Source organism: Varanus komodoensis, unplaced genomic scaffold (assembly GCF_004798865.1).
Source record: "Varanus komodoensis strain SLA01 unplaced genomic scaffold, ASM479886v1 scaffold40, whole genome shotgun sequence".
NCBI classification, from domain to species: domain Eukaryota; kingdom Metazoa; phylum Chordata; class Lepidosauria; order Squamata; family Varanidae; genus Varanus; species Varanus komodoensis.
In genome coordinates, this window is record NW_025335942.1 from 880055 (window position 1) to 898944 (window position 18890).

General features: G+C 45.8%; 1 protein-coding gene across 1 annotated transcript in view; it reads left to right on the forward strand.

The window, feature by feature from the left end:
- DNAH5 (dynein axonemal heavy chain 5) overlaps nucleotides 1-18890 on the forward strand; it is a 140449-nt gene that overhangs the window by 17302 nt on the left and 104257 nt on the right. Inside the window, exons 7-16 of the mRNA XM_044442817.1 lie at nucleotides 2995-3171; nucleotides 4110-4223; nucleotides 4662-4769; nucleotides 5828-5950; nucleotides 6713-6928; nucleotides 9846-9953; nucleotides 11178-11263; nucleotides 12180-12501; nucleotides 14277-14483; nucleotides 17813-17984. Coding sequence (XP_044298752.1) covers nucleotides 2995-3171; nucleotides 4110-4223; nucleotides 4662-4769; nucleotides 5828-5950; nucleotides 6713-6928; nucleotides 9846-9953; nucleotides 11178-11263; nucleotides 12180-12501; nucleotides 14277-14483; nucleotides 17813-17984 — 1633 coding nt within the window. The remainder of the gene's footprint in view (nucleotides 1-2994; nucleotides 3172-4109; nucleotides 4224-4661; nucleotides 4770-5827; nucleotides 5951-6712; nucleotides 6929-9845; nucleotides 9954-11177; nucleotides 11264-12179; nucleotides 12502-14276; nucleotides 14484-17812; nucleotides 17985-18890) is intronic.

The window sequence follows — 18890 nt, forward strand, 5'->3', positions numbered from 1 at the left end:
CGTACAGGCACGTAAGAGCCTTGGAAGAGCCAAGAGCCATGCTGGACCAAAGTGGAGCTCCTTCTGGTTCTAGCGTTCGTGAGTGCAGAAGCACCGTCCAGCTCGAGCTCCCCAGCAGCATGGCCCACTGGTGTGCCACCTCTGCCAGTGAAGGCAGCATTTGGCCATCAGGACTAGTGGTAGCCACTGGCAGCCTTGTCCTTCATGAGCCTTGGGTTGGTGGATGGCTGCCTGCCAGCAGAACAGAAATGCTGGCACAGTGGATCTGCCCTGATCTTTGCAGCCACGTGCGCTCCCAGGTCTCCTACCCTCCCACCCTTGTGCCATGTTGGATGAAACCTAGCCATTTCCACTCTGTAGGTAAAAGAGCTCAAAGGGGAGCGAAGGCCCAGGGAATCTGTGCAAGGGGAAAATTGAAGCCCCCCCCCCCGTTCAAATGGACTTCCCAACAGCTGTTTTTTAGCAACAGCAAAAATTGATACACTTTAAAAATATGCATTCTTAATATCACTTCTAGTCTAGCTCAAAATGATGTGGAAACCATAGATCCTTCTGCACCTCCTACTCTAAACTCATGACTTTTTTGAATCAATTGTTGTTCCAGAGTTCAGCGAGAGAGCCCGTGCTGGAAGTATGCACCGTCTGTTTCAGTTCATGGCCTTACAACTTGTGCAAACTGCTGAATATTCAGATATTCTGCTGAATATCTGCTGTCCTTTTGGCTATGGGAGGATGCTGATAGCTAGAGCAGGACAGTTTTTGCCACAGTATTACCAAACCTTCCTCCCAGAATCCATTGCAAGCACATTTGATACCTCTTAGAATGCCTGGAGGAATGTAAGCAAATGTTAAGTTCATTCCCCCGGGGTTCTTAGGCAGCTTTTTCTGTTCCAGTCTAACGATGCAGCAAGAGTCTTCCTTACATTGCTCTTCTGTCTGAAAATGCTGCCCGGGAGCGGTGAACATGCATTAATAGCTCAGAGAATATTTCAGGTGAAAGAGCCTTCTCCCCTTTTGGCAAGTTTTTTTTTTGCAACTCCCGGCCACTTGCTTGGAGTGAGTACAGTGTATGGGTCATTCTTCTTGGATGCTATCATAGCTGGGTGCAGCTTAATAGGTTCATTTTTTGGTTTTAGTTTATTAAGTAATCTTGATTCCATCAGTGCTGTCTTTGACGTAGAAATGGAAGTTCTGTACTGTCGAAGGACCATCTGCTTGGGAGGGAAATACATGGCAAACGGGAGCCGCTCAGTGCCACCGGCTTCAGGTGCCTCTGCTGCTTCCATTGTGCTAACAGGACTCGCCACAAATGCGAGAGGAAGTAACATTTCCTAAAGGAGCCCAGGAAATGAGCAGAAATGCTTGTTTCCACAATGGGACCACCGATGGGTGTCCCTTCTGCAAGGTCTCTTGACACGCGCCATTCTGGAAACGAGTGTTTCCACTTGTTTCCGGTTGCTTTGAGAGCCGCTAGGTTCCCATTGCACCAGCTGGAGCTTCCGCTTAATAAACAGACAGTACCGGCATTGCCCCCAAAGTTAGATTTAATGTACCCATTTAAGCAATGCCGGTGACATCCAGGAAGACTGTGAAGTGCTGGCATTGGAACAGGCGCGCGGAATGAAAGTAGCGATCAGGGCATTATTTGTACTGTATTAGAAAGGGTTTATCTGCAGGACTTAGTTCTCATTTCTGCTCTTCTTCCCCATTGTCCATGTCTGCCATCTCTAACTCTATTACCTTGGGGCAGGTACTCCTCTTCCTAAACACACTTGGGCATTGTGCTCAATAGGCTCTGGAGAGAGGATGCATTTGTACAAATTACGGTGGATCAAAAGAAGGCTGATACATCCTGGAATGTGGATCAGGGTAATGTGGGGTCCATTTCCACCCATGGCATGTCAAACCTAGGGGACTGTTAACTTTGAGCCTCCACCCCTGTGCTTAACTAGAGTGCCCCTTGAGGATTAAGAAACTAAGGGAGCATTCGGATGCATGTTTAGACAGAAAACATCCTATTGAACAAGTCCCTCAACTCCCATGACGGCTGAAGAACACTAGGAGTTGGAGGTCTTTTTTTCTCTTCAAACATGCAGACAATTGCTCCCAAAGGTGGATCCCCCCCCCCCCCGCACACACACACACACAACTCCTTAGCTTGATTGGCTTAAACTCTGCTGGGAGTTAGTCATAAGTTACCATGAATGGCCATATGTAAGCTCTGACTGGGTGATAGTCTCTGTTCGAAAGTCACAAGCCTGTACAAATGTTTAGTTTTTAGTCTGGTACTTTAAAGAACAATGCTATAACGATTTCTTTTTCTGGGAATTGTATTGCGTGCAGATCCCCTGGGAAATCGGCTCTTGCGGCTTGTTAACCTCCTCTGTGCTTATCTAGATTGCCCCTTGATGACTTAGAGACCAAGGGTGAAAAAGGGCTGCAAAGGTGATCAGGTGATCATCCCCATTCTAAGAATGTCACAAGTCTGTGCAAATGTTTTGTCTTTCTTGTTGTTGTTGTAAGTCGCGAAGTCGTGTCCGACCCATCGCAACCCCATGGACAACACTCCTCCAGGCCTTCCTGTCCTCCACCATCTCCCAGAGTCCACCCAAGCTCACACGCACTGCCCCAGTGACTCCATCCAGCCGCCTCATTCTCTGCCCTTCTTCTTTTGCCATCAATTGTTCCCAGCATTCGGCTCTTCTCCAGGGAGTTCTTCCTTCTCATTAGGTGGCCAAAGTTTTGTCTTTAGTCTGGTACTTTTAAGCATAATAGTATAATGGCAATCCATCTGAAGCCAAAAGAAAGACAGAAAGATACTCAAAATGCAAGTTTCCTCCCACTTTTTTATTAGTTTACCAAGCATTAAGCCCTCACCACTGAACCAGACTCAATATGCTAATGTTGTAGGCCCAGCAGCTCAGCTAGTACTGTGTTTTTTTACTGTATTGCAATGGGTTTCTTCCATCATTGAACCATCTGCATCAATTACAGGTCATTGCTGAAAATAGCCAACTACGGAAGGAAGCAGATGACCTTGGACCACGAGCAGAGCTGAATCACTGGAAGAAGCGACTGTCCAAGTTCAATTACCTGGTGGACCAGCTCAAGACCTTCGACGTCAAGGCTGTACTCGGAGTACTTACAGCGGCTAAGTCCAAGCTTCTAAAGGTGTGCCTTTTTCCTTCTATGAAAGACTCAACAGAACTTTTGTACCCCCTAAGAGTAATTCACAAGTGTCTAGCAATGCACACACTTTCGTACTGTCATTCAGCTCACCCCAGCGAACTCACAAGATTAACTTTACAACTTTCAGTAATGAGAATAATAAATGAACACAAGACATATAGCTGCTGCACAGCTTAGAAAAAATAATTAGAAATTATGTGTGTTAAAAAGCAAGGGCTTAAGCCTGAGGCCCTTCCGTGCAATAGAAAACTTGTCACATGGGCTAGTTAGATACCTTGATGGTATAATGTATCTTGGGTCCTATTAAAAATTTCGTATCTACAAACTGACCTGTGGCAATTTGATAGTGAATAAATTACTGGTAAATATACATTGGTGCTCTCCTTCTAAGTGAGACCATTTCACATTGGGGAATAAGATTTTATTGCTCTCACAGAATGAACTATTCTGGTTCCTTCACTTGAGGCAGAGAATCCTGCTCATTATCTGCTACTGCTCAGTGGATTTTTTATCATGAAATGCCCTTTTAAAAAATCGACTGAACGTAAGAAGAGCTTGTGCGATATCAGACCAAAGGCTTCTCTAGTCCAGCATTCTATTCTAATCCCCTTTTAAAGCCATCCTTATTTCTGACCATCACTTAATCTTCCAGTAGTGAATTCCAGCTTAACTATAAGCTGTGTGAAGAAATACTCCTTTTTTCCTGTCTGGAATCTCTGCCCTTTTAGTATCATCATGGGATGGAACCAGATTGTAGTATTATGAGAGGGGAGAAAAGCATTTTCCTGTCTGCTTGCTCCACCATGTGTAAATTTTTACACCTCTTTCATGTCTCCACTTACTGGAATCCTTTCCCCGCAGACTAAATACTGTCATGTAAGTTTTCTTACAAGTAAATCATGTCATTTTCCTTTTCCAAGACTTGGCGAGAGCTGGATGCTCGGATCACTGATGCTGCAAACGAAGCCAAAGACAATGTAAAGTATTTGTACACACTTGAGAAATGCTGTGACCCTCTTTATCACAGCGACCCTGTGAGTAAAAACAGTTTACTCATTATGGAGAAGCATTTCTGTATAACAAACGGCAACCCGGGTTACAAGCTAATGATTTGTTGTTGTTCCGTGCCGTCAAGTTGTCTCCGACTTATGGCAACCCCATGAATGGAAGCCCTCAAACCGCCCTGCCCTTCGCAGCTCTGTTCAGCTCTTGTAAACTCAAGGTTGTGGCTTCCTGTATGGAATCGATCCGTCTCACTGCTGGTCTTCCTCTTTTGCCTTTGACTTTCCCTAGCGCGATTGATTTCTCCAGTCAGTTTTGCCAGTGATAGCTGGAACGTACATCTAATCCTAAACCAAATGAACGGTTTTTGAGTTGTGACTTCAGTACGAAGCTCAAGATGTACGGTGTAAATGATATATTTAGCTATGTGGCACCTAGATATTTGTATTGAACTATTTTTGGCATTTCAGGTGACCATGGTAGATGCTATTCCAGGACTCATACATGCCATCAAAATGATCCACAGCATCTCACGCTATTATAACACCTCAGAGAAGATTACTTCCTTGTTTGTGAAGGTAAATGCACAGGCAGCACTTTTGGATTTTTGCTTTTTCATTGGAAATTGGAATGAAGCTAATATTTATTCATATTTAAGCATTAATTCAATTTTCAAATTTAAGATTGGAGATATGGTTGGAGAAATAAGCTTTCCTTCTGTAGCAAACATAAGTTCTGAAAAGCAAGAATTGATGGAAAGTTGTCCAAATTAAGCATAATTCAGCTTTGAAGTGGAGATCCATGGACACATTATTAACATCTAATTTTCAAGACGGGGCTAGAGATGTGCCAATTAGCAAAAACCTGAATTGCTAAAGTTCTTCAGATTCCACCTTGAAGGTCATTCCAGCTTCAGCCTGCACCAGATTGCAAGTTTTACTTTTTTTCTTTTTCATGAAAATCTGTCAATATATCCTCATGTATTCTTTCAAATGTACACATCAGTTGTGAACATCTTTGCATCTATCTCTGATTGATTAAAATGTAAGTGTGCATTTTTGCAAAATACATATTTTTTCATGCACATTTTTCAAATTGGTGCATGCTGTTGAACGCATTCTGGGGCTGGCCTGCAAATTACTTTGGAAGCCTGGAAAAGTAACTACAGAAATCCAAGTCCATGTCCAGTCTGGAAGATCTGAAGGTACTTATAATCAAAACCAAGCCAAACCCAATTTCTTACCAATCTCTTCTCTGAAACTTGCTCGTCACCACATAGTATCCTACTGAATGGTCACCATGTGGCATCTTATTTTCTTCTGTCTGAAAGCCGAGGTCCACATTATGTTGCACCTATTTTTTTCCTAACTGCTGGTAAGGGGAGAAGAATAGGATTGGCAAGCTATTTAGTTTATGGGTACTACACCCAGGAGGATGAAGTGGTCAGCAGCTCTCCTTTCTCCTGAAGTGCAGCCTCCTCGGCCCCTCCAGGTTGTTGGCCTGTTGGGAGAAAGCCTCCAACGGGGCCACCTGCTCTCCACATGGTGATGGGCACCCCACCTGTCGCAGGAGAGGGGGATCCATGTTGCTTCTGCATAACCTTTTAGTGAGATGAGGCCTTTTGTTTTGCCCACAGGTTACTAATCAAATGATAACTGCCTGCAAGGCTTATATTACCAATGGCAACACTGCCACCATCTGGGATCAGCCACAAGATGTAGTCCTGGAAAAAATACAAGCTGCTATAAGACTGAAGCAGGTAAATGAGTGACTCATTAATTTAATTTAATTCAATTTAATTTAATTAATCCCATTTTTCTGCTTGCAAACGGCCACACAACACCTTGATTAAAATAAAATCTTAATTAACTCAAACCAAAGCAAAACACCCCCCCCCCGCCAAATTGACAACAAGATTTTTAAAAAATTAAACATTAAAGCAGGAAACGGTACTCAGACACTTAAAAAAGTGAGCTGTGCTGGAGCAGAGCAGATGTTTTTCTAGTCCAGCATTCTGTCGGCACTGTGACCAACCAGCCACTCACAGGAAACCCACAAGCAGGATATGAGCCCAGCAGCGCCCTCATGTCCATGTTCCCCAGCAGCTGGGGCACAGGGACATACTGCCTCAACAGCATAGAGCCATCGATGGCCTTATCTGCCATGAAAAGCAACAGGCAGGTGTATGTGCCGAAGGAAAACTTGGTATGTGATGTAGAAAAGCAGCACAGGCAAATTCTGCAGCTCTGGATTTATGACATGGAAAGGGTGAGGATGAGGATGAGGGGATTATCGATGCTAGTAGGAATAGTAGTAATAACAATTAATTAAAGTAGAAATTCCATTATGATAGAATGCCACCAAGAGATCTATTGGCTTATGCAAAGGAATACCTACCTGAGTCCACAAAAGCAACTTCAGTTTGGTCATCATGAGTGTTGTAAATACGTGGGACATTTTCTCACAGCGCCTGGTTCTGTTCTTTGATTTTTTAAAAAAAATCTTGGCTTATATTCTTAAGGAATATCAAAACTGTTTCCACAAGACCAAACAAAAACTGGAGCAGAATCCAGCTGAACGACAGTTTGATTTTAGCGAGATGTATATTTTTGGAAAATTTGAAACATTTCATCGTCGCCTGCTGAAAATTATACATATCTTTGAAACCATCACAACCTATGCCGTTCTACAAGAGTCTAAGATGGAAGGACTAGAAGTCATGGCAACAAAATATCAGGTAAGCCAAATGCCCATTTCAACAGCAGCAGCTGAACGCAACACAATTATATACCAACCTAATCTTTGCCCAGTAGGATATGCTAAGGTACAGGATTTAAGAGGAAGCATCCATCAGTTTAAGACCGCATCCTGTCAGTTTGATAAGATGTTGTTGTTATGTGCTGCCAGGTCATCTCTTCGGGCAACCCTGTGAAAATGTCCCATCCTTCACAGACCTGCTCAGTTTTTCTAAATTCCAGGCTGTGGCTTCCTTTATGGGGCTTGTTTTTAGAACCACTGAAGGTCCTTTCTATTCCACTTTCCCTTTTATTCCCGTTGCTTATGCTGGGTTTGGTGTTCCCCAACCCCAAGACAGGTGGGGATGGGATTTGCTGAGCTGCAAATCTCTCCTGCTGTGTTTGTGGGGGATGGAAGCGAGTGGATAGACCGTATTTAAAAATGTCTACTTGCTGGTAAGAACAAGGCATTAAAAGCCTAAAAAATATAATGGTCTGCTTTTCAAGCACCCCACAACGAATAGAGGTACCTGGCGATTTGCTGCTTGCTGTTCAGTAAAGAAGTGGATCAAGTTACCATCCACGTTTGTGCCTGATCCTGCGGATTGTGGCTGTGAAAGTTATAACATTATTGAGTATGCAGGATACCTTACTGTCCCGACCCCACTGCCCTTCCCCTGCTGTTCTTCCTGTTTCACAGAAAGGCCACTGAGAGCATGGTTACTCTACAGATGCTCAGTCTGTGTGTGCCTCACTACATGTCCCATCATTGTCCTGCCATTCAGGAGTGACTCAGCCAATCACAAGGCTGCCTTTGCTGAACTGTCTGCTCCTGGGGCAGACTCTGTGAGAACCAGTGTGGTGCAGTGGTGAAGAGCGCTAGACTGCGCCCCGGCTGATCCAGGTTTAGTCCCCACTCAGCCATGGAGCCAGCTGGGCGACTGTGGGCTAGTCATGGCCTCTCCACCTATCTAACCTCACAGGGTTGTTGTGAAGGTGAAAAGGAGGAGGAGGAGGATGTAAGATGACTTAGGCGGCGCGTGGAAACCGACTTGTCACGGAGCAGGAGGGAGCCTCTCCAGACAAGGGGAGGACAGAGGCTGATGGGCATTCCTTAAACCCCATCAAGAGGCATTCAGCCAAGAGAGTGGAACAGTCAAGGACAGTCCGCTGTTCCCACCATTTAGTCCTGAGGGTGGAGTCAAGCCCCTTCCAAACAGGACGGGAAGACACTAAGCCGTGTCCCCACTGGGATGCAGCGCATGGCGACTCCCACACGGCAAAGGGATCTATGCTGTTGGCAAACCCACGGAGCTCAATTAAGGAGTTGCTTCTCGGGTTGCCGGAAAGGGCAAATGGAAGGGAGAGGCGCGCTCCCGACACGGAGGACGAGCTGCCATGAACACCGGGAGATGGGTGCCCCCCGCCCTCTCCTCCGCTCGGGCTTGGCCTCAGGGCTGGTGCTCTTTTCCCGGGCTTGCAGTGTCTCCCCGGCGGCTGCCTCTTGCTGCCTGGCGGCCTCCCCACCCATGCGGGCGGCGCTGAGAGCAGCTTCTCACTAATTGCCCGTCGGGGTGGCGGGGCTGCAGGGCTGCCCTGGAGCACAGCCCGGCGCTTCCACCGGCCGGGGACCAGCACCGGCGCCTCCCACGGGCGGCAGCCACTGCGGGGGGCTTGCCCACACCCACTATGCTGCCGGAGACGCCTGGCCCCGGGGTTGGGGCTCTAAATTTCTTGCTTGCCTGCCTGCCAGCCTGCCTGCCTTCCCTCCTTGTATGAAGCAGCATTCCGTTGCATGACTCCCCCTGCGCTCCCCCCCCATCAGAAGTGGCACAACACACCAGTAGGGCTGTCACTTCGATGAGAGAGACCCCGGAGGCTGAAAAGGAGTCGTTCAGGTCTCGCTCGGCCTGTTGGATGCAGGCCTTATACCCTTTAGCTGCAAGAGGTTCCCCCGAAGAATCGTAATTTGGGAATTGGGAATATCTCTAGTGGACTGCAGGTGGCGCAGTGGTTTAAACCGCTGTGCTGCTGGGCTGGTTGATCGGAAGGTTGCCGGTTCGAATCTGCACAACGGGGTGAGTTCCCGTTGCTCCGTCCCAGCTCCTGCCAACCTTGCAGCTCAAAAGCATGCAAATGCAAGTAGATGAAAAGGTACCACTTCGGTGCGAAGGGAACAGTGTTCCGTGCACTTCAGTGTTTAGTCGTGCTGGCTACATGACCACGGAGACGGTCTGTGGACAAACGCTGGCTCCCTCGGCTAGGAAACGGAGATGAGCACCGCCCCCTAGAGTCAGGCATGACTGGACTTCACGTCAAGGGGAAACCATTACCTTTACCTTTACTAGCGCTCTAACTGTGGCTAACGATTCCTGAATAAGTTGTCTGATTGTGCTTTTTGTTTGTGCAGACTGCAGCAATGCAGGAAAAATGGGAGGTAACTTTTGCTGGGGCTTTTGATGCTGTGACTTGTGGTTCTGACTATGACTTCTTGCCTCTCGCTGGAGGCCTTTCCATAAAGGGAAACTACACTGGGATGTTGTGTTTAACTGCTGCCGTTTCTTCTGTCCCAAACACAATTGCACCGGCGTGTGTTCTGCAGAGATGTTGAATATTTTTGCATGCTTAAATACTTGCTGCACTTGAAATCAAGGTACACTGTGCCATTTCTTTAAAAGTAAGGATTCATTGTTCAGAGGTTCTTCTGTGGAGAATATTATGTAATTAAGGGATACAGCATTATCCCCTATGTTACAAACTTGCCCTGCTTTCCATTTAAGATGCACAGTGTGGCCCTTTCCATTTGTACTCTTGGTCAATGATGGAAAAAGGGGCAAATGCTCAGCTCTCTCTTATTAGGCTTTTCTGATTAGGCTACTGTCAACTAATAATGATATGCATATTCCTGATCATATTTAGAGCATTGTTGCTACCATGAAGAAGAAGCAATACAACTTCTTAGATCAGAGGAAAAGTGACTTTGATGATGACTATGAAGAGTTTTGCAAGCAAACAAATGTACTTCATGTAGGTTTGATGCTTTCCGGCTTTAGACCTTGTTAACCATTTGGGTGATGCCTTCTTTAACTGATTCATTTATTTATTTTAGCATGGATAATGTGGGCTTTGGCTTAATCTGTTTTGGTGATCCTGTTTATCATGAAGAGATTTCTCAGAGGTCAGAATTTGCTCCTCCAGGTTCTGCATTTCCATCCTGTATCCCTTTTTTGTACAATAAAATATAGGAAAGTATTTCCTGTACAGCGTCTTGATGGAAGGACACCTCCTTGCACACGACAGCTTCTCTCTCCCTATATTTGCCCCAAGCATCCCCAAGGGAAGCACTGTGGCTTTCCCTATAGAATGGTGACCTTGCATTTCTAGGGAAGAAAGCAAAGGGTGGCATCCTGCAATGCCGCTGGAGGAGAGATTAAATGCAGTTCTTCCCATGGTGCCACTAGCCCAGGGGTGGGAGCTTCAGGCTATGCACAGATTACGGGGCCTTTACACACCTCCAGTGAAGCCTGAAAAATCCTTTGACTGCAATGGAGGCCTTTTTAAAACCTAAGTGTGCACAGAGTGAGCCTAGGGACCACAGGTGTGTGTGTGTGTGTGTGTGTCACGTCCACGAGCAGGATCCCTCTCCCAGTCATTTGCCCTTTTGGCTTGGAAAAATGCCCTCTCTCTCAGGGCCAATAGAAGCCTTTTTAATAGCCTAGTTTTGCACAAGGGGATTTTAGAAGGGGGCTCCACTGGGAGGGGAGGGCTCACTTGCCTGTCTCCATGCACCGCGACCCCTTGAAAATTGACTCCCTGGTTGCCAATTAGGCTTGGAAAAGGAATCCACTGGCTCCAGTGAGAGGTTTTTTCCTGGCTGAATTTTGGGGCATGGTGTTTGTGTAAGCTGTGCGCTCTCTCTCTCTCTCTCTCTCTGTCTCTCTCTCTCTCTCTCTCTCTCTCTCTCTCTCTGTGTGTGTGTGTGTGTGTGTGAGAGAGAGAGAGAGAGAGAGAGAGAGAATGGCCCTGCCCACTTTTTCTTTGGCTGCCCCCACCAATGACTTGTGGCCCCCAAAAGGGACTATGACCTTCAGAAAGATGCAGTATCTCCGCTCCTGTTGTAGCAGTGGAAAAAACTGGTACCCAGTCCAGCTTGTCCTTTCCTGGGTTATTTTTTGTGCTCACACAGAGTGAGACCTGGCTTAGAGGATATGTTTCAACTACACTGACCAGCTTTATATTTTCTCCGTGCAGCAACAACTCCAGAGTTTTATGGATGTTACCTTTGAAAAGATTACAAACACTGAAAGAGCCCTTGATGTGCTGAAGAAATTCGAAAGGTACAAATGATTAGTTTTAATCTGTGGTATCCTGGAATAGGGGCAAATAGGCACACTTCTAACCTTTTCCTCCCTTATCTGTAAATTTCATTTTGGAAGGGTTGCTCCCAAAATATATTTTGACCATCTCAGATTACCATGAAACATCTTGGTAGGAACAGTATGGCCCAGTCAGTGCCTGTCTAAAGTTTTCTTGGTTCTATAGGAGTGGTGCAGTTGATCTGTTCATAAATATATCTATTGATCATACCTGGAATTAGCCTTCACTTTGTGACTTATAGACTCATGAAATTTATGAAGTCCAGTGCAGCTTAATCCCAGGTAAGGGCCTAGGATTGGAGCCTAAATTTATGTCAAGGTATTAATGCATATTAGTAGCTCAGACAGGTGGAATAATCTCTAGTAGCATTATGTGCAAGCATGATTAGTAAACTCTGATGATCCAAACCTGCATTTTTTTTCTTTTTGCAGGAGCTGGCAGACTATTATAATTGATAATAGACAATTGTTATAGATAATATATTATAAATACAGTGACATATCTGTGCCTGGTGCCTTTGAACTTCAAATAAACAATAAAAAATGAACAGGTCCATACCTGTGAGCATCATACAGTTTAAAACAGATAAAACAGTAGAAGGAGGCGGTTGACTTAGAAAAAGCTGAGCTGGACTTGTGGTCAAGTTTTGGTGCAGATATATTCAGCCCAAGTCCTTGGCATATCGGTTCGTTTATGTTATTGCTTTATGGAAGCTTGCAGTATGGGCAGAATAGAATTCTATGGAGATGCTGAGGCAACATGTTTTCTGCATCTGTTGGGAGCTGGACTTGACGACACTTGGGCCCTTTCAAATGGTGTGAATCTCCAAAGACAAACTGATGCACTGAACTCCATCCTCATAATCATCTTCTCTAGGCTAGGAATCCCCAACCTTGGCATTGATGACAAATACCAGGTCATCCTTCAGAACTATGGCTATGACATTGAGATGGTCTCCAAGCTGTACTCCAAGCAGAAGAATGATCCCCCACTGGCTCGTAACCTCCCTCCCATGGCTGGTAAGATCTTGTGGGCACGGCAGCTGTTCCACAGAATCCAGGAACCCATGAATCTTTTCCAAAAGCATCCCACAGTCCTGCAGAGAGCAGAAGCAAAAGCTGTTATTTGCAACTACAACCGAGTGGCTAAAGTCCTTCTGGAATTTGAGGTTGTCTACCACAGGGGATGGCTACAGCAGGTAATGTCGTGTTTGGACTACTTTTGTAGTGGATTTCATGTCTTGTTGCTAATGCCTGTTCAAAGTAAGCACTGTCACAATAGTTTACTGTGGTTTGGTTTGGACTCCTTACTTTGTGGCTGGTCTGCAGCACAAGCATCCCCAGCGTGTTACTAGAAGTAAAGTAAAATATCAAGAGGTACTTCTGGCAGAGTGCTGTTTGTAGCTACATGCTGTATCCATCTGTTGGATCAAATTACAGTGCTACACTACCAAACTTTAAGTACTTATGTGTAGAAAGATGATGTACCTAGTTAAATCTGGGGTGTGGCATTCTGCAGGGTATTGCGTCTGACTAGAGAAAGGGCCAAATCAAGCCAGAGCTCTCCCTAGAAGCAAAAATGACAAAACGGAGGCTGTCATGCTTTGGACACATCATGAGAAGGCCATACTCACTGGAGAAGACCATCATGCTAGGGAAAGTCTAAGGCAGAAGATAAAAGGGAAGGCTAAATAAGAGATGGATTGAATCCATAAAGGGGGCCACAGCACTGAACTTGGAAGAGCTGAATAGAGCTGACACAGAGAGGACTTTTTGGAGGGCTTTCATCGATTGGGTCACCTTAAGTCAGAGATGACTTGATGGCACAGAACAGCAACAGCAATAGAGAAAGGGCCGTGTGGAAGGCTCAGACCTCTACATTTCCCAGATAAAAAGAGGAACCCTGCATGCAAGCACTGAGCAGCCACTACCTACAGGTATTAAAGCACTCAGCTTGATGGACCACTGGTCTATCTCAGTATGATGGAGCATCCTATGTTCCCACAGGATTAAGATTATTTCTTTAAGATTATTTCTGAGGATACAGCAAGTAAGAATGCACATACATTCTGTCCACATCATCTCCAATACAGAAATTACAGATAAAGATAGTTGTTTCTAGATGCCCTAGGAGAGAGAACCAAGGTCAAGTTCAAAGCTTGCTTTCCTGCTGTGAAGTGTAGCAAATGCCCCCAGTTCTAGAAGGTTGAACTGTGATTCTGTAGATGTGTAAACCCACAGGACTGTCTAGCAGCATTCTGAGTTAATACTTCCTGTTCATGGCATGGGCACTAGGGGGATGCCTCTAGATCTCCTGGTGGGCTTCCGCACTGCTGGAAGCTATTTTGGTTGTGTGTTTCATGCCGGTGGACTTCTTCAAGCGAATATGGGGGGGAAGATAAGGGTGGACCACCTTTTACTCCTGAGATGTTGTTAGATTACAGTTCCCATCAGCTCTAGCCAACACAACAAAATGGAGAGGGATGATGGGAGCTGAAGTCCAACAGCTCCTTGAAGGCTGCAAGTTGTCCAGGCACATGCATCTGTATCAGCGACTTGGTTCATCCTCAAGCAAGTCTAGGGCAATATAGTGTGATTTCTTGACTGTGTTTAATCGAGACACTGGGTGGTGACTTGCTCTAAGAAATGGCTTAGTCTGTTGGTATGGGAGCTACAGCTAGAGTGGCTGCTAGAATAGCTGTACTTTTCTCCATCAGCTTTATGTTGTCACAACCTTTTCAGCAGGCTTGAACTCCAGGGCTAGAAGAGTGATCAGGGATGGAATATTCCAAAATCTCTGGAAATTTCTTTCAGAATAGTTCCAGCTGACTGGGAATGTAGGATTCTTATACAGCTGGGCAAATATTTTAAGTCTGGCTAAATCTGTGGATAGTATTGGATAGTACTGGAAAAATCAATTTGAGCTGGTCTTGAGTTGGATGACACTAGCACTTGGCATGTTTTTTGTCAGCAGGTTCAGCTGGCTAAAGCAGGGCTTCAAGCATCATTGCTGGTGAAAGCTCCGGAGACGGGAGAAATCTATGTGAACTTTGACCCAGAGATCCCCACCTTAATAAGGGAAACGGAGTGCATGTCACGCATGGGACTAGAAATTCCACCACTTGCAGTTGCTCTTCTACAAAAGCGTGATTCCTACAAACAGAACTTCAATAAACTGCAGGTATTTTTGCCCTGCTTTGCTATATCTTTTATCGATTCACAGAACACTAGAGTCAGAAGGGGCCAGGAAGGTCACTGGGTCCAGTCCCCTGCTGGTGAAGGACACCAAGGCACACCATCCCACAAAGAGGACTGTCTAGTTTTGTCTCGGCTCTGGTATGAGAGAGCTCATGACCCCTCTCGGCACCTGGTTCCGATGTCGTGTTGCTCTCACAGTGAGGAGACTTCCCTGATATCCGGCCTGCATCTGTTGTACTGCAGTTTAGGTTCATTGTTCTGTGTCCTACAACCCACGGGTGAGTGAGAAACAGTTTTTCCTTCTCCTTTGTGACGGCCTTTGAGGTATTTATTTATTTAAAGGGTTTGCATCCCGCCCGTCACAGTGTTTCAGGCGGCTATAACATAAATAAATAAGATATAGCATCAAGAATAATATGTAAAATCAATCTTAAAAACAATGCTAACATTTAGGATGCTGGGAAAATATAAAGGTTTTGGCCTGGCGCCAAAATGAGAAAAGCGTTGGCACCCGGCAAACCTCTCTGGGAAGCGCATTCCATACTTGGCCTGCTTTTCAGGGCTGCACATGCTCAGCTCTCTCAGCCTCTCATCGTCAGACTGTCCTGCTCCTCTGAACCCTTTCTAGATCTTCTGCATCTTTTTAAAATCTGGATGCCCAGAACCGAACACAGTATTCCAGGTGAAATCTGACTAGTGCCCAATAAAGGGGGACTAGTACTTGTCTTTTTCTGGGAGTGATGCTTCTATTTATTCATCCAAAAATAGTGTTTGCCTTCTTTGCAGATGCGTCACATTGCTGGCTCATATTTAGCTTGTTGTCCAGTACTGTTGACCCAAATATTCCCCATCTTTTATCGATACGTTTGCTTTTTTCCATAGGTGGACAACTTGACATTTGCCCCTGCCGAATTTCATTCTGTTGCTTTCTGTCCAGCATTCTAGCTTGTATAGGTCACCCTGGATCTTCTTTTTGACTTCCAGGGTGTTGGCCATTCCACCCAGTTCTGTATTGTCTGCAGGTTTAAATATCATTCCCCGGACTTCCTCATCTAGATTATTAATAAAGATGTTGAAAAGCACTGGTCCAAGGACTGAACCCTGTGGTGCCCAACTCATTTATCTGTTGGATCTATGGGAGATCCCAGCATTTTGCAAGCCTTAGCAATTCCAAATTAAATATGGGTTAGTCTGTCATATTGCTGGTTTAAAAGGAAAACTGTGTCCTTGGCAGAAATACGTTCTCTTGCAGAGTCATGTTGGCCCTACTTCTTTGACTTGCAGAAACCATGTTACTTAAGAATCTGCTGGACTTTGATTTTGAGTGAATTATTACCAGCCTTGTTTGTATTTGCAGATGAATTAATCCACAGATTTGTTAAAGTCGATTAAGTTTTCTACCCAATAATGCCTGGTAATGTGTCATTAGTTGAGAAGTAGCTGTGAAGAAAGTGAAGACTCAGAGGAATCTGTATTGCAATGAATGTTTTTCCAACAAATTCATACATTATTTGTCAGGACTGAACAGAGAAATGGCCAAGTTTGCTGATGACACCAAATTTTGCATGCTGATTAAAAATAAAAAGGGATTGCAAAGAGCGCAGAAAGATGTTCCCCAGACTGGATCAGTGGGCATCAAAATGGCAGATTCATTACAGTGCAAGCAAGTGTAAAGTGATATACCTCGGGGCAAAAATAAAGCAAAATGAAATAAAATCAACCCCAGCTTCAACTCTATGCTTGACAGGATCTGAGGTAGCTGAGATTGACCAAGAAAGAGATCTCGGGGTTGTGGTGGACAGCCTGTTGAAAATGTCAACCCAGCATGAGGCAAATAGAGTTTTGTCAAAATCCCTATAGTTAGGAAATAATTGAAAATAAATCTGTTAGGATCATACTCCTTTTATACCAGTGCCACTCTGCTTGGAATACCCTGCGCAGTCCAGATCATTGTACCCGGAAAGGATGCCACAGAGGAGGAAAGAGTGCAGAAAGGGGTAACTAAAACTTTCAAGGGACTAAAGCGACTCCCCATGGAAAACTACTACAATATCTGGTTTTGTTTAGCTTGGAAAAAAAGTAGGGGGAGATATGATAGAGGGATATGATGTGGTGAAAGGGGAAAGGGAGACATTTTTTCACTCTTATAATACTAGAAGCTGGAGCCATATTATGAAGCTGATTGATGGGAGATTCAGGACAGGTAGAAGAAGTACTTTTGCATAGGTAAACTATAATTCACTTCCACAAGATGCCATGATGACCATCCACTGAAATGGCTTCCAAAGGGGGCTGGACAAATTCTGGGCGAAGCAGGCTATCAGCATCCACTAGTCCTAAGGCTTCTGTGCTACCTCCAGTATTGGAGGCACTAGGCCTGTGTAGACCAGTTGCTGGAGAATATGGAAAGGCGGGACCTGGCTCCTCCGGCCCATGGGCAGCAGGTTGGCTGCCGTGCGAACAGAGAGCAGGATCAGATAGACTCTGGGCCTGATCCGGCAGGGCTCTTCTTGTGTTCTTAGGGGCCGTGCTGGATTGGTGCCAAGGTCCAACTTGGCCAGCCTTCTAAGTTCCTGCACCATACTTTGTGACGAGGGCGCGTACCTGCTTTAGCCCGGAGGGCAGTCCGGGAGCAGCCCTTTCTTTTCATTTGCCGCAAGCTGCAGGGCCGCCTCCCCCTGCCCTTACCTGCAGCAGTGACTGGCTCAATGGCCGAGGAGCCAGGAGTGTCCCTTTCCTTTCACTCCATCGCCTTGACACCTCATCCACGAGACTTCTTTTTAATCTGCTTGGGTTGCCTCCTACCCACCCACTTTGTAAGAGCCCGGACATTGCATTACGGTGTGCTCTCCGTTAATCACTGGCCTGCTTATTGAAACGCTAATGAAAAATGAGAGGCTTTGATATAGCATGGCATGGTTACACAAGAACAAATATGATGAGATAAGCTGCTGCTAATCCTGTCTCATCCTCCTTTTTTAAATTTTTTTTTTAAGAACTGTGCCAATTATCGAGTTGTTTGTAACTCAGAAGTCCTGAAAATAAAGCTCCACGACTTACGGTCCATCAGGCTGTATGTGGCAGCCCCTCAGGAGCTTGAGACACCTGGCTTTGCTGCCTGTCTGGGGCTGCCAAAGCAAGGTGGTTGTCCAGCACCTGCCTGGTACACAAGGCATGGAAGAAGGGCTTTGCTCAGCTTAGCGGCCACAGTTTCTGCTGCTCTGCTGCGAAATCTATAGAGCAGAGCTCCGCAAGTTAAGTCAATGAGGGCTTCCCCCGGGTGTTCAGAGTTCTTGCTGGGCCTCATTGCAGATGATGCTGGGAGAGTACAAGCGGGTGAAATCCAAAATCCAAGCTCCCCTTCACATGCTGATGATGCCACATGTGGCCAGAGTGGATGATGCTCTTCAGCCTGGGATGACCATACTCACCTGGACGTCCCTGAACATCGAGAACTATGTGCAGCAAATTTTGGATAAACTTGGTAAGTCTCTGCAAGACCCAGTAGCAATATGGGTGCTTTTCCTTTGGGACTATAAATGATGCGTATGCAAACAGAGCTGAAATGACCTGCCGGGGCTGCAGCTTTCCCCAGAAACTGCTCAGTCTCGATAGCCTGCAGAGAGGTCAAACAGCACCAATTTTGGTGAGGTTATGTCAAATGACAGCAAAAAGAAAGTTGTCAGCTTTGATGATTACCAGCTGCCCCTTTTGTTTGACCCTCCTTGTCCTCTTGCGTTCAAATGCCGGGAGAGACTCTCTCAGCTTCGGGAACGAGGAACGATTTCTGAACAGAAGCACCACTGTTGCCGATAATTCGTCTGCTTTCTTTGCACTTTGATATGGAGCTTGATAATTTGGGGAGGGGGGTGACATATGGCGCTGAGATTGTGTAGCTTCGAAAAAAGACCAGGAAGGGAAGACACAACGGAGGTGCTCGGCCATATGCTTGGCTTGGAGAAAGCAGAGAGGGAGACATTTTCTTCCTTCTCGCCTAATGCCAGACTGTGGGCTCATCCCACGTAGATTGGTGGGGGATTAGGCAGGAGACGAGGGCTGCTGGACCCATGTCCTGCTTGAGGGATCCTGTGGGCAGCTGGAGGGCCACTGTGTCAACAGAACGCTTGCCCCTGGCCTGATCCAGCAGGCCCTCCTTGTGTTCTTAGTAGCCCTGGTAATGGAGCAGAAAGGAGTGAAGCCATGAAAAGGGGCTGCTTTGAAGGGATGCGTCTGTGTCTCTGGCTGTGCTTATGCCTTTTCAGCCCAGGGAGAGGTTTTCATTGCGGGGAGAAGGAGAACTGGCTAGCACGGGTGTGTGCCTTCGGTTTCCCTGCTGCACCGTCTTCCTCTTGCGCTGATGCAGCTGCCTGGGAGCAACCCGGATTTTAAG